At 38.4% G+C, this 14,950-nt stretch overlaps 1 protein-coding gene across 1 annotated transcript in view; it reads right to left on the bottom strand.

Moving 5' to 3' along the window:
- LOC307020738 (MAGUK p55 subfamily member 7-like) overlaps positions 1 to 14,914 on the bottom strand; it is a 37,962-nt gene extending 23,048 nt beyond the window's left edge. The window contains exons 1-11 of the mRNA XM_079652263.1: positions 14,581 to 14,914; positions 13,316 to 13,350; positions 12,944 to 13,062; positions 12,038 to 12,115; positions 9,850 to 9,930; positions 6,314 to 6,448; positions 4,034 to 4,115; positions 3,819 to 3,904; positions 2,719 to 2,793; positions 1,860 to 2,056; positions 646 to 704 (exon numbers count right to left, since the gene is read on the bottom strand). Of these exons, the coding sequence (XP_079508389.1) occupies positions 646 to 704; positions 1,860 to 2,056; positions 2,719 to 2,793; positions 3,819 to 3,904; positions 4,034 to 4,115; positions 6,314 to 6,448; positions 9,850 to 9,930; positions 12,038 to 12,115; positions 12,944 to 13,062; positions 13,316 to 13,346 (943 nt within the window). The 5' untranslated portion in view covers positions 13,347 to 13,350; positions 14,581 to 14,914. The remainder of the gene's footprint in view (positions 1 to 645; positions 705 to 1,859; positions 2,057 to 2,718; positions 2,794 to 3,818; positions 3,905 to 4,033; positions 4,116 to 6,313; positions 6,449 to 9,849; positions 9,931 to 12,037; positions 12,116 to 12,943; positions 13,063 to 13,315; positions 13,351 to 14,580) is intronic.
- Positions 14,915 to 14,950: the final 36 nt, after the last annotated feature.

Genomic DNA, 14,950 nt, shown 5'->3' with positions numbered 1-14,950 from the left:
AAAGAGAGAGAAAACCATGAACACAAACCACAAGACATGACACGTGCGTCCTTCTGAAATGTATCTTTTAAAGCATTAACATATGTTGACTAATACGTCCTAATATTTTTGCTTTGGGAATTCTAATAACAGTTTCATTTAGAAATGATATCTACAATTTAGAAAATATTAATAACTACCTCGCTCTTACAAATTGGTTGAAAAACGAGCACAACGCAGAGGGCCAGATAAACCAGCTTGGAGGAAACAAATAACAGAATCCTTTCCGCGCCGTACTTCCAAGAAGCATTACATGATATTATTTTTGGATAATCCACCTCTTTAAATCTTTAAAAACCCCAAACCTAAAATATACACGTGTATTACATCAAGTTAATTGTTCTCGAGGTAAGTTTTCAAAAGCAAATTCGAACAGACAGTAGGCCTACCTTCCGCCACATCTGTGGAGCATGTGGAGAAAACAAAAGCAGTGAGTACAACGGGAGGGCAGCAGAGTTCAGCCGTGACCTTGACTGGATCTTCAGACATGACCTGTCACCTCTTAGCTTAGCGCCAAAGCAGCTTTAACATGTTTATTAGAAAGTGTTAAAAGTTTTTATTATTTTCAGGTGTGGTTGATTTTATTGACAAATGTCGACTCATCACCTGGTGGTTTGACTGGTCGGGGCTTGAACAGCGCCTTAGGTCGCTGTAGTGCAACTCTCCTGTACAAAGACGAAGGAAACAAGGGTGTATCAAAACAGAATTTAAAGGTGGGGTAGGTCATTTTGGAGAAACTAGCTCGAGTGCGCTACAATTTGAAAATGCACAGCCGGAAAAAATCTGCCACTTCCTTACAGAGTCCCTCTTCCAACACACACGAACGCGCACATCACCAATGAGGGCACGAGATAAGTTTGTGCACTGATGGAAGGCTGACAGGCAGGTAGGCCATCCAGTTATTTTAGCCGGGCCGGCTCAGATGATTGGTCGTGCTTTTTTACAGTACTACGGCTTCCACAAATGACATTTTATATGATATTTTATGGATTTTTTGTCAAAGCACTTAAGATCCATGGAATATAACAAAAAGTGTATCTCGAGCCGGTTTCTCAAACTTAATTACCCCACCTTTAAGATAGATGTTAGATGACAGTGGTTTAAGAGGGTAAATGTGTTTCTATAGACTAAAAATACTGCAGTCCACAGGTGAGGTGCAAACACGTTACAACGGCCAAACACATTTCCATTCGAAGAGAAGCGCTGCAAAACGAGGCAAATTAATAACAGGAATGTGCCAAAACAAATGAAGAAACATCTTAACCAATTTGACAACACATGCACAGCATTTATAAAACATTCACCAACTTGAAGAAACATGTGCAGCATTTACTAAAAGTGCTGCATTAGCGAAACGCTGCAAATAATAAACGCTGCAAGAAGCCCAAAAGACAGCAGGAACAAGGGGACACTAAAAAGTGATGCACACACCTGGGAACGGAGCACACGTGTTGACGTTTCGGGATTATAAAGTTGGCCAGCAATCACTGTCACTGGAAACGTACCTAAAATGTTTAGTTTTATTGGCTTATTTTAACAATTTGATTTCCAATCTGCTGTAAACTTGCTAGCTAACTTAGCTAACCTAGTCATTTCAAGTATACTGACAAAACACTTGAAGCGGCCAACTTTATACTCCCTGCCTGAACGCAATCGCTCAGGTCCCAGCTGTGTGCATCCATTTTTAGTGTCCCCTGGTTTCTGTTGTGTTTTGAGATTCTTGCAGAGTTTTTTTATCTGCAGTTTTTCGTTTATTGTGTGTATTTGGCCTTTGTAGTTTGTACCTGTCAGCCACAGTATAAAAAATATCAAATTAGTACCTCTCATGGAGCTGCTGCGAGGGGATGAGTCCTGCCCGATCGTTGCTGTCCCCAAGGTGACGGGCCTGCCACCAGGTGTCATCCTCCATGCTGACTATCTGGAGGACGTCACCCTTTCTAAAGGCTACTGCTGCTTCTTTGCACGGAACGGTGGGATCCTCATTGGGACCATAGTCGAAAAGAGCCTGCATAAACAGCTGAGGAAAGAAAATATTATTTTCTTTTAAACAAAACAGGTTACCGCGTAATCGATTCATTCTTATCTTTTCCTACTGCAACCTTATGAACTTCTGTATCCTAGCAATCAGCACAACAACTATGACTGGTGCTTTGTAACATATGTTGGTGTCATTTTTGAAATATTACCATGATCATAGAAAATAATTTATCTTAATCCAGAGCAAATGCTCCCTGCTCTATCAGGTTCCAGGTTGGATATCATGTATTTGGTAGTAGTGGCCTAGAACTATTCCAACACATAAAAGGATTTGCAATTTTTTCCGCATACAGTGTTTAAATTGATCGTTAATGATAAATGAAGTTGATGTGGCTCAACATATGTGATGTGTGGAAAATCATAAATCAAGTGCTTAGATTATAAAAACCAGGAAATTGTAATAAAATTTGTTATGGTCTTATACTTGACTGTCTGATCTGAATTGAGTTCTTGACAGTGCGCTGCTGTAGTGACAGCACCATGGCAAAAACACTAAATATAACCAAACACACAAGATACCACTGATTTAATCTCTTTTTACTGAAACCAGCTGGGGCTGCTTTCCTCATGCAGCCACATTGCATGTTAAACTAACGTAAAAAACACACTGCATGGTGATATGTGTTTGAATATGTATTGTACCTTTTTATTTGATGACATTTCTTCCCTTGTGGAGGCAGGAATGATTGTGAATCTAACTTCACCTTGAGATCGAGCCTGCACGAGAAGAAGAGGTGGTTATACATTTTAAGAGATTCTTATTTGCTTTGGGCCAAGTTAGATTAGAAGACGAATACAAATCGCTAAAAAGCTTAAAACCCAGAAGCTAATTAGCTTAGCCTAGCACAATATAAAGACTGGAAGTAGGTTGAGCCAAATGCAGAACTATGGAACACACAATAAAGAACATGGCCATACAACAATCTAGGCCTACATCTAGCACTTTGGTCTGGAGGTTTAAAGTGCTCTATAAATAAAGCTGTATTCAATACAGCACTTTAAACCTGTAAAGTGCTCTATAATACAATACAGTGTATTGTATTGTACATACTATAAGTAAGTTCGCCAAACGTGGATTCATCCGCAGCAGGAAGTAGTCCTGAACAAAATGTACTATTTACTCCTGTTTTAGTAACATTTGCTAACGTTTGGTGCTGTTTTAGGAAATTACTGACATCCTTTAGGAAACATTATATATTTGTACGCTTGTGATTTAAAGGTGGGGTATGTAATTTATTTCAGAAACACTTTTTGTTATGTTCCATGGAATGCTCTTAACATCCCGATAGCAATGAATATATTAAATGCTTTGACAATAAATACAAACTCATCTCGTGCCCTCATTGGTCATGTGCACGTTCGTGTGTGTTGGAGGAGGGGCTCTGTAAGGAAGTCAGGAAAGGGCAGGTTTTTTTCAGCTGCGTAGTTTCCAATATTAGCGCACTCTTGCTGGTTTTCCAAAATTACATACCCCACCTTTAAGGTTCTATCATTTTATTTGAAAAAATTGTGCTAGAGTTAAGAGGGATACAGATATGGTAAAACAGTTTAACGTCATTGACAGAAAGACTGAAGCTCTGTTGGTTTTTGTCTTTTAATCGATTTTGTTGACAGTGTCAGCATTATCCTTTGAGTTCACACATTTAAAGGAAGAGAGATAAGGTTAAGAGCAAAAAGAGAGAAGGAAACAGAAACACTTAACAAAGAGATGTATAAAACCAAGGCACGAAGGTGAGACTAACCAGAAGAGAAAGGATTTCCTTTGGCTTCCTGTGTTCCAGTGAGACTCCATTCACCTCTTTCAGCTCATCTCCTTCATGGATCAGGCCTTCCAAGTGTTGGAAATACATATGGAAATTACCACATGCTCCTCTCGTAGGCCTACATGTTATTTGACCACAACCACTTGTGAGAGTATATTGGTGAAACTGTAGTAAAAAATAGTTATTTAGCTTACCGCTTTTATCAGCTGCACCTCCTCTCATGATCCTCGCCACAACAATCGTCCCTGTGGATTTATCCATTTTAATTGTTGCACCCTTGAGGATGGGGATTAGCGAATGAAAGGATGATTGATGGACAAACAGAAGAGCACAGGCAAAGAGGTCAAGCAATGGACGGTGAAAATAACATGTTGGTTTTATTACAGTCCAGACAAGCTTCTCATTTGGAGTCGCTTCATTCGAATGAAGGTTATTTGTTTCAAGACGGGACTATTAAGCTGACTGCCTTCATGTTACACACAGAGCACTGGAAAACGGTTATCCAAATCAGATTTTTTTTTCAACAGATGTTATTGATGTGGAGTGAATCACAATGGAAAGAGCATCTTATAGCTGAGTACAATCAGCTCACGCTCGGGTGTAACCCTGTTGTCTGGAAAACTGGAACATGCTGGATCGATCAAAGAGGCCGTGTCATAAAAAGGTCAATCCCCTTTCCAATCTAGTTTTGGGATCAATACAAAAGTATGTTCTCTATTATTGGTCCGGAAAAAACATTCCACTGTCAAAGCTCAAACATACAAGCATACACACTGCAAGAAATGTTCATCATTAAGTCAATTATTGTCATATATTTACCCTTAAGATAAGCCTTTTTATCTCGATATGTTTTTGGTTCTGTTTGCCTTCAAGAACGTATCAAAGACATTTTTCTAAGGAAACTTCTCAGGCCACAGGCTAAGACACACATGTTTTCGATGTGGATTCAGGATTATTTTGTTAAAGGAATTTTACCTTTGAATCTTGAAACATTTCTGTGTAATTTTAATGAGCAACAGGATCCACTTTAGTGAGGGAGAAAATAAGGCACATGTAAGCCCAAGTTGTCCGTCCCTATGTGAGTTTATGGAGATCTCGATCCCAAAAAAAAGCTGAAATGTATTTTATCAATAAAATAACAAAGTTAGAGGATTTTGCGGCCTTGGCGAAAGTATGCATACATTGTACTCAATTTATTTAATCCAGGAAATGTCCAGAAATAATTGACAATGGCTTGGAAGAAAGTGGTACCGACAGATCATTCCGGTAGTATCAAGACAAATTTGCTATGATTAAAGATCATAAAAACTACTTGTTTTACAGCAGAAACATAAAACAAATGATCCCAATCAATTTGAATACGGCCTTAAAGGATTCATTTGAATGACATAATTTATCAGTGAATAAACATATACACATGCTTCAATATGCACCCAAACAATACAGAACCTACGTTGTGCGTCACAGCAGATAAATGGCGAAAAAGATGTGGAAGAATTGACTGCAAATTCATGGCAGCTGCAGGAATCTACTCATGTGTTTCCTGTCGTTCCAAGGGCTGTATTCCTGCTACACCTTGGCTGCAGGGCTTTAGCAGTCATGCAGTTTGACAACACAACATCAATTCAGTCAACAGAGAAAAAACTTCAGCTCTCCCCTGGACATGTTTATTTATTTGCCCTGCCTGTGTGTGTCAGATATTGCAGCTGGACAAATTAGATATGTCCAAGCGCAGTTGCCATGTCACATGGTTGTCTTAACTTAAATGCTTACATTTGTGTTCAGTTTGTGAACATTACAGGCCAAGGCTAGGTAGACCAAAACAGGCTGACAGGCTCTTAAGCTCTACTGAAAAAGAAAAAGAAAAGCCACATAAAAGTATTGCTATCTGCTTTCTTGCCGAGATTTAGATTAGAAGATTGACACCATTCTCACCCAAAAATTATAAATATGCAGCTAAAGCCCGCAGAAGGATTGTCTTAGTTGTACATAGAGGTTGGGAAACAGGGGGGAAAACAGCCCAAGCCTTAAGACAGCTCCAAAATGTAATCTTGCATTTACTCTAATTGCAAGCAAGTTGCAACACCATAGGTTGCAAAAAGTAGTCCAGTTGTATAGAAGTCTATGAGAAAATGTATCTACTTCTCATTTGATTTTTTACCTCGGTAAATGAATTAGGTGTATTCAAGTGAAAAAAGAAAATAAAGGATTGAAGTCGCTACCACCCAGAGGTATGAGTGCTGTCACCTCTTTCATCTTTTACTTAAACCCTTTCACAGTGAGTTCATGAACGTTTGTAACCTTACCATGTTGCCTGAAATATAGCATATATACAGTATATACTATTGCATGCAGAAGAGGCAAACTGTGTCAAACTTCTCATTACCTCTCATAAAGAAAGCCCATACAATGATACTATTTGTTCAAGCCAAATATTAACTTGACCTCTGAAATATGAAGACATGTTTACTGACCAGGGGGTCTTTGGTTTTGACCAGACTGACAATCTTGACAGAATCCTCATCGTCTTCCAGAACAGTGTCAGGTATTGGTGGCAGAGTGGGCTCAAAGGTTCTCTGAGCTACAGCGTCATGGACACACAGGAGACTCTGAGGACAGAACATTAAAACATTGAAGGATCAGCATTCAGGTAGGTCACATCGGATTTAAGGTAATGTGAGTAGATGGGACAATGGGTCTAATATCCTGTAATGCATCTCACTTTGTATGGATAAATGGCACTGGCTAAGTCAAAAGCACGGAAAACCACAAAACTTTAACCAGTTCAGGTTTACCCAACCTTCTGAAAACGTGCATTCTCGCTAGCCAGCAGGGGGTGACTTCACTTGTTTCAAAATAAAATCTTATTGTCCAGAAGTCTATGAGAAAATAACCCTGCTTCTAACTTTATGTATTCTATTGTTTAACAATTCCCTGACAAAATTACAGTCTATATCTTTCTATATGTCTTCTTTAATACAGCATGATGTTCATTTTGTAAATGGTCTCATTCAGAATAAATAGATGATAGCAGCGCTTGCTTTGGGGTTAAGCCAATTTGAGATTGACAGGTGACTACTATGATGTTGTTCGTCTTTAGTGCTCCACATGGTTTTATCTAAGAACTTTTACCCTTTCAGTGTGTTTACAGTTCAGGAAAGATAATTGTAACATTTTGGCCTCCAAAAAATGTCTTGTTCTTGGCGTTCAGTTGTGCTTAGCTTCACCTTCTCGAATGACTTTTGGTTCCATAGAAATGGGATAGTGATGGCCATCAACCAAAATGGCAATGGCCAAAGTGCCAAGCTCAAGCATACCGTAATCAGTAAACCAGGGGTGTCTAAACTTTTTTCAATAAGGGCCACATACAGAAAAACATTTCACTAGAGGTGAGGTATATTGCCTCATAAGTTAAGACTTTAAGTTATAAGTTAGCAAAATCAATCAAATAAATTAAATGATGCTTGCTATTTGAATATATAGAGCATACATCACAGCTCCCCATAGGGTTTCCTTTATTTTGTGACAAAAAGGGTTGGCAGCTCATTCCTTAAAATAGAAGCCTCGGATTGCTTATAATAAGGGGGAAAAGGAAGGGTATATTTCAAGGTTGTTATGGAAATAGGTTATAGAAAAATTGGGCTTATTAACACATGAATACTACTGTGTAACAAATGTTTACATATACTGTATGTTATATAAGTTCATTATAAGACAAGTATAAGTACAAGTGCGACATATTCCATTATACTTTTAGAATTTGCTGCAGGCCAATAAAAAATGCGCCACAGGCCTCAGTTGGCTGTAGTTTGGACTCCCCTGCCATAAACCAATGAATGGCGTCACGGTAACTATTTCCACTTCTTATACTGTATACATGTTCTGCTTTGAACAACAATTTTGGGCTAACTTGTTAGGCTTCAGATGGTATAATATAATTGTAAGGTTAAAAATTGATAACCACTAAACAATCCATGTTGACTAATAAAAGGTGACTGCGGCTGTGCAAAAATTCCAATAGGTTTGGCTGGCCTGCCTGCACCAACTACAGCAACGTAATCCAAATACAGCAAACTCTTGGTTGCAAGACTTCAATTTTGTCTGTGCCAACATGCCAAAATTGATTTAGTCTGGATTGTATTGCCAGCATTTGGGCCACCTAAAAACAACCCCCCACACTGCTAACAGTCATACTGGCTACGCTCTAACAACACACGTCTTAAGAAAATAAATCCTTTGAAGGGACAATGAATTGATATTTAACAGTCTATCAATGCCAGTTTTGACAATTTGAGTTCATTCTTTTTTAACTTTGGCCTTGCATAAACTCAAAGTTTGCTTGCCGAAAAAAACTACTCTGGATAAATGGTTATCTCTCCCGTGAGCCTAAAGGTAGGATTTCAAAAAACAGGTTATTCATTGTGATAATAAAGAATAAGAAGAATGGTGAATTATGTGCTCATCAAATTGATTTTAACAACCAGCCAATACATCTGTCAGTTAGTCTAAATATCCATGTTGTCCATCAACAATTGTCTGGCTCAGAAGCTGCCAGCGCGTGAGCAATGTGTTTCTGGCCACTTTCAGAGACAGGTTTTCAAAAAACAAACATCCATTCACAGAAAATTATACCCTGAGTTTCTCATAAGTATGTGTGAGCTTCAGCTTTGGGGCCAAGAACAAACTGGTCATTAGGACTGTTTAAACAAACCTGTTAGTTCTCGGCTGGCCTTGGCTTCTCATTAAGAACAGCAATGATTTCTATAATGTGTGTGTGTGTGTGTGTGTGTGTGTGTGTGTGTGTGTGTGTGTGTGTGTGTGTGTGTGTGTGTGTGTGTGTGTGTGTGTGTGTGTGTGTGTGTGTGTGTGTGTGTGTGTGTGTGTGATTTTGTTTTTTGGGTGTGTGATTTTGTTTTTTGGGTGTGTGATTTTGTTATTTGGGTGTGTGTGGATGTGTGTGAGTGTCTGAAATATGACTGTCAGCAGATCTGACATAAGGAAACATGCATTGGGGTTGTCTGTGCCTCTATGAGTGAAAACTAATAGACACAACTAGGGAGTTATTTAGCTTCATTTACAGTGTGGTTAATAGTTGTCAACACCTCTCAGTTGGTAAAATAATTAGGGGAAATACATACAAATATAATTTACAGTTGGATTAATTTAAAGGATATGCTTCAGGAACAGAATACTGCACAGTTAAGGGTCATGTTTACGTGGAAAATACTATTTTATACTTTCTAGTCAAGAGTTAGATGAGAAGAGCAATACAAATCTCTAGCTAGCAACAGGTTTGTCAGGCACTTTACCTGTCTTCAAGTCTGTAGGTAAGCTAACCATTCCCTATCTGTAGTAATATTTATGTTTGAAATATTATTATTGGCAGGGTTTCTGCAAAAAAATCTAGATACTCAAACAGAATATGGAACGTTACTTCAATTATAACACTATTTCCCAAAATGTTGTACATTCAAAAAGAGAGAGAAAGGAAGAGAAAGAAAATAGAAAAAGGGAATAAACCCAATGAACCACTTATTCATCCGCCATCCCAGCACGACATGCAATTTTGGAGCATGTGTTCAATGCATGTGTTGTTCAAGAGAGAAAAAATGAATGGTCATTTAAAGAAGATGCTTCTGGTTATCAAGATACACCCAAGTCTCTCGAGGTTTGATGAATCAGTGCTATGATCCCTTTATTGCTGTTATTAGCCTGTAAGAGACAAAGTACTGTTGAGAAGAGGTCACCATTGGAATTGTCACAACATTTGAGAAGATTGCTCAATATGTCTGTCCAAAGGCTTAGGTTAAAGGGTTAAACAAACATCTCTGATACCTCTTGGCAAGAAAGCAAAGAAGCATATTTTCTAAAATGTTAAGTTATTTTTAACGTTTTCTTTGGGTAGAAATGATGCGATACTGGTCAAAAGACTTGACTGGGGGAGTTTAAGGTTGACACACATTAGAAGCTACAGGAACACATCATCATCATAGAAGGAGATACTCTTCACCTTAAAGTCGGGTTGGGAGAAGAGGCCAACTAGTTCTTTGATTTCATCTGTCCAGCCTTGGTTTATCAGCTCTTCCGCCAACTGGAAGTAAGACAGTATATCATTTCGAAATTAGAGGTTTCAAATCCTATCATGGCCTGAGTGAGGTTTGCTCCAGTCTACAGTACTAGCCAAGAGAGACAAAAAGGTTTTTTTGAAACTTGTATCTGATTCAGACTGTAGTGACACATATTTAATGTGGTCCGTTCACGTCACTGGGACTTTTTTGCTTTTCTTCTTTATGTAAATTATTTGTCCGTGTTCTTGTTCTGGTTTCATGTCTTTTAGGCACTGTTGGAAAAAACGCTCCCAAATGTTCAAGGCTACACGGCATCTGCGGTGACCGCTAAAACAGAACAGCCTTGACCGTCAGTTTTGACTGGAGAGGCGGTGAGGGACTGTGGGCAGTCGGCCGTCCTGTCGAGTGTATTACTGTTATGACTTCTCATACTTCAAGATGTCCAGGCACACTCCAGAGACACAATGCATGAAGGTCATTAGTTTTCACTGTGAGCAAACAGAAGCCTCTCTGAGGGGAAACAGAGCCGTGGTTTGGCCCGTCCAGTGGGTCCTGATCATTTAAGCCAGGCAGAGAGTGGCTGTCTAACAGAATCTGAAGTTAAGGGAGTGAAGAGAGGAGTATCAGGGCTAGGATATGGGGGTAAAGAGACAATAACATGGCGAGAATAACAGTCAGCAGGTTAGCTTAGCATCGCTAAGGGGCCCTTGACAAAACATAATGGGACATTTCAATTGGATTCTGGAGAAAAAAATTCATACATTTTCTTCAGCTGGATAATATCCACATATTTACACCCATTTCATGATTTTTTAGGCGTTAAATAGCTAATGCATTGACTATATATAAAGAGCTAACATTGACATTTTGCTCAGCATGAAGTTAGGCTCAGGGCCTTTAGGTGAAAACGGCAAGTAAAGTTTTGTTCATGTGGTGACTTCGCCTGCTAGCTTGCGCGTCTTTCTCAAGCTGTTATCTGATTGGTTGCGCGTCAAAAGGTAAGTGGTAAAGCGTCAAAGTTTTCATAATTTGAACTTTAAGCACAGCGCAAGATGATAGCTTTGAGCAGTATGCTACACTGAGTTGCACTTTACTCTAATATGGCAGCACCGCTCTCTTCATAGGAAGACAACGGCAATGTCAGTGGAGAGCTGTGTACCACTTGTGATGTGAATGCAGCTTTAAAGTTAACAACTACATAACATTCGCATGGCTGTGAGTCACCACCGCTAAGCTAAAAGCAGACTTGTGTTGCATGATGACATTTAACTGTTTTGTTAAGTCACTCATTACCACCGCCGTTAATATGATGCATATTTACACACCTATTTTATGTTGAAGAACAATACGTGACACTCTCTTAAGCTTGTGTTAACCACAGACCTTTTTTTAGGCATCTAACCCAAAGCATGTTCGGCTTCGAACGGCTTGAACCAGAAGTGCTAAAATGCGAACTAATTTACGGGTTTAGGACTCATTCCTGCACTCCTCTATAGTAGAGATAATTGTTTGATTTGGGGATGAATATAAGAAAAGGTGGAGAGTAAAAACAAAGTGTTATCTAGAATGTCCTTGTTTAACACTTTGACCAGGAACAAGAGGGGGAATGAGGAAATGAAGATGTAAAATTACCAAAGTGGTTCAAGGGAGGTATAGTTGTGTGAGATGGAAATATAGCAGTGATTGGTTGGTAACATGAACAAAAAGGACTGCTATTTGAAAGATGATTCACATCTATTTCATGGGAATCGAGACTGGTGGTGCCGCAGTGGGAGCACTCTCTGTCACTTCATTTTAAATCTGAAGTTAACTGTATTCATCCAACCTGCAACATTAGACTGCACACAAAATGGTTTTAGCAGCCTTTTGTTCTGCACCGTCCTCACTGACCTTACTCCTGGCTTGAAGACATAACACAACACTTCAAGTGACGAAATCAGAGGTGACAGAGAGTTTTGAGATAACATTTCATAATTTGATGCACATAAGAAGGATGGTCGATCCACTCGTGCTTCTGTGCGACAGATAATATGTCTCGATGTGGAGGAAACGATTTGAACAATGTCTTCCCTGTTCCCTCTGCTGTCAAACTGTCATCCTCTGCAAAAATGTTTGGAGAGAGTCACTTACTTCTGAAGCCAGACTCGCTGCGTGCTCTTGGATGGGGATGGGGCTCCGCTTCTCAAAACGCTTCAGACGCTCGTGGATCTGCCAAGTCAGGAAGGTATCACAATGAAGGTTTTCTCTTCAGTAAAAAAGGCACTTTATGCATTTCTTAATACTGCTACAACTACTATTATAACTACTACTTTTCCATCTTGAATGATTTATTTATAGAAATAAAATATAATTTATTATAAGCTTGTAAATGAGGAGTTTTTTTAATTACATTTATTTCTGCAAGTTAGCTTAGGTTCAATAAAGTGTATCTTAACTTGTAGTAAGACATTACAGATAAGATTACATTTTGTATTATTCATCTGGATCTGGAACTCGAAAGTAATTGAAGTTTATAAATAAAGGCAGTGCAGTAAAAGTGCTTCAATTGTTGTAATATATACAGTATATACTTACTTTAGGTAAAGTACAATAACATAACATTGTAAGTACAGTACTTTAGTAGATCTAAATGTTACTGTCAACCACTGCATGTGGATAATACTTTTGTTATTTGACCTACTAAATAAGAAGTAACAAGTGGAAAAAACTCAAGCACGAATCATTAAAGGGGCCCTATTAGGCTCATTTTCAGCTACATATTTGTATTTTGTGCCTCTACTGTGACATTTCTACAAGCTTTGATGTAAATAGAGGTATTTATTATCTCATACTGCTTGTGATGCAGTAAACAAAGTCCAATGGAGGCGTTTCAGGCAGGAGGGGAGGGTGTATGAGAGAAACACCCTCTGGAGGGACCTTTGAGATGTTATCCTTTGCAGACCACTTAGATGCACACAAACCTGTATAGTACACTACAGGAAAGGGAAAATCCGGAAAGCATAATAAGGCCAATTTAAAGCACAAATGTGTTTCCACCTTGAAGAGCAGGTGGAGCTTCTTCTCCATCAGCATGCTATGGAGGAACCTGTAGTCCTCCTCTCTGTCCGTATGAGACTCTGTTCCGGACATCACTGAAGATAGCAGCCTGCACACGCCTGCAGGAGTAGCAGAACACATACACCAATGAGCACAGCTCCTAAGTTACTGATCCTATTTTAATGCTATGAGGTGAGGTCAAAAGACCCAAAGACGGAGGTGATATCTTACAAGTTATAAGAAAAACTATAAAATATTACTTTATTGTACAGCTTTGCAAGTATTCTAAGGATATAAGGGAGGTGAAAAATGACATATCTAATCAAATTACCAACATATCGCCTCAAATAACCTGCTACACTTTGGACCCACCTCTGTTTTCTGTTCGGCTCAGCATCCTCATCACTCTGGAAAAAAAGGAGAAAAAGTAATATTATAATATTCTCCAGATTTCTTTTGTTTTTATTATTGGTAAAAGAAAGTGTGGCAGAAAAATAAAAAATAAATGTTTATTTTTTCCACAATATATGCTTCTTCTGAGATATTACTGCCCCCTAATGCTGGAATTACATATTTCAACATCTGTTCTATTGCACTTTTTCACTGTCCATACACCAATGTCAATACATGAGTAAACATTAAATTGTTCATTATATTTTTAATACCCTGTACATTTGCATTATATTGAGACTACAACCAGGTGAGTTTTACTCACCTAAAATTGCATCAAACGAAATATGAAAACATAACTCAAACCATATACTGTATATATATAACGCTTAAAATAATGTAATGGTTGGTTGAATTGAAGATTTGTTCCATCTAATTTCCCTTGTTATACTTAAACTGTAAATAAATATTGTCATGTATCCTTCAATAAGCACAGCTAGAGAAACAGTCAGAATATCAAATGCAATCTGATATTTATTTTAGTTTTATTATCTTGTCTCAATAGCAGTAATTTAATAATAAAATACAAATATTGTGAGTAAATAATGAATTGTTTTTGACAAATAATTGAGTTTACAGATTAGGAGTGTAATGTTTACGATCAATCCAACACATTTTAAGTTAAGTAAAGCAGCTCCCACACAAAATGTAAGATGCACTCACCAGAGACGCTCCATTCCATCATGCCCAGTTCAGACAGGCCTTATCCCTTAATACCCAAAGAGTAGCTGCATTTGATCATCTACTTGCAGAGAACGGTTGTAATGCGATCAACTGGTTGGATTTTAAAAAGAGACTGTCCTTTATTTTGTCAATAGGTGTCAGGTCTGACCTAAATCAAGCCGACAGATAATCAATACAGCAATCAAAGAGAATGATGCGTAAAGTTTGCATACTAGTTCACTTTCCAGATTTAAGATTACATTTTTTTTTTAGGTCAGCATTTGCATCCTTTTAGTTCATTTTTGCTATTTTATTTCAAATGGTTCGCTTTGGTAATGAATTATATACATATTTTTGTTTTTAAAGGAATAATAATTGTGTGTGCATCAACCTTAGCAATCACAGGAAGGGAGATTTTGGGTCATGGATGTCAAAATATCAAATATTCACCCTATTTTGGGGGGCTTTCATTATAATTATTTTCATTGGGGTCTTTAGGACACTTTATTCAAAGCACTACTTACCATGTTCAGTGTGTATTTCAAGACCATTGACCTCTCTGTGGGGAAGCTAACAGAGAGTTTATCAAAATAAATGTGTTGTGTATAGGATACATGCAAAAATAAAGGTGTATTTGTAGCTCATCTGTGCACTGACCAGAGATTCATTCAGTATAATGTACTGCCTCACTACCCACACCACACCAACTGAGTGCAAGGAGGAGAACACAGTATTAGACATACAGTGTATGGTAGTCAAGTGTTCATGTAGCTCCAAGAGGATGGAGACAACAGAGCAGACTAGCACAGACCGTAGGTGTGTCCCAGAAAATGTCCAGCAAACGAGATGTGAACTCGTAGGAGGAGTCCACAGCAACAACTAGCTCCGTTTATA

Source organism: Notothenia rossii (assembly GCF_949606895.1).
Source record: "Notothenia rossii genome assembly, chromosome: 9".
NCBI lineage: Eukaryota > Metazoa > Chordata > Actinopteri > Perciformes > Nototheniidae > Notothenia > Notothenia rossii.
This window is presented reverse-complemented; position numbering and strand designations above follow the sequence as displayed.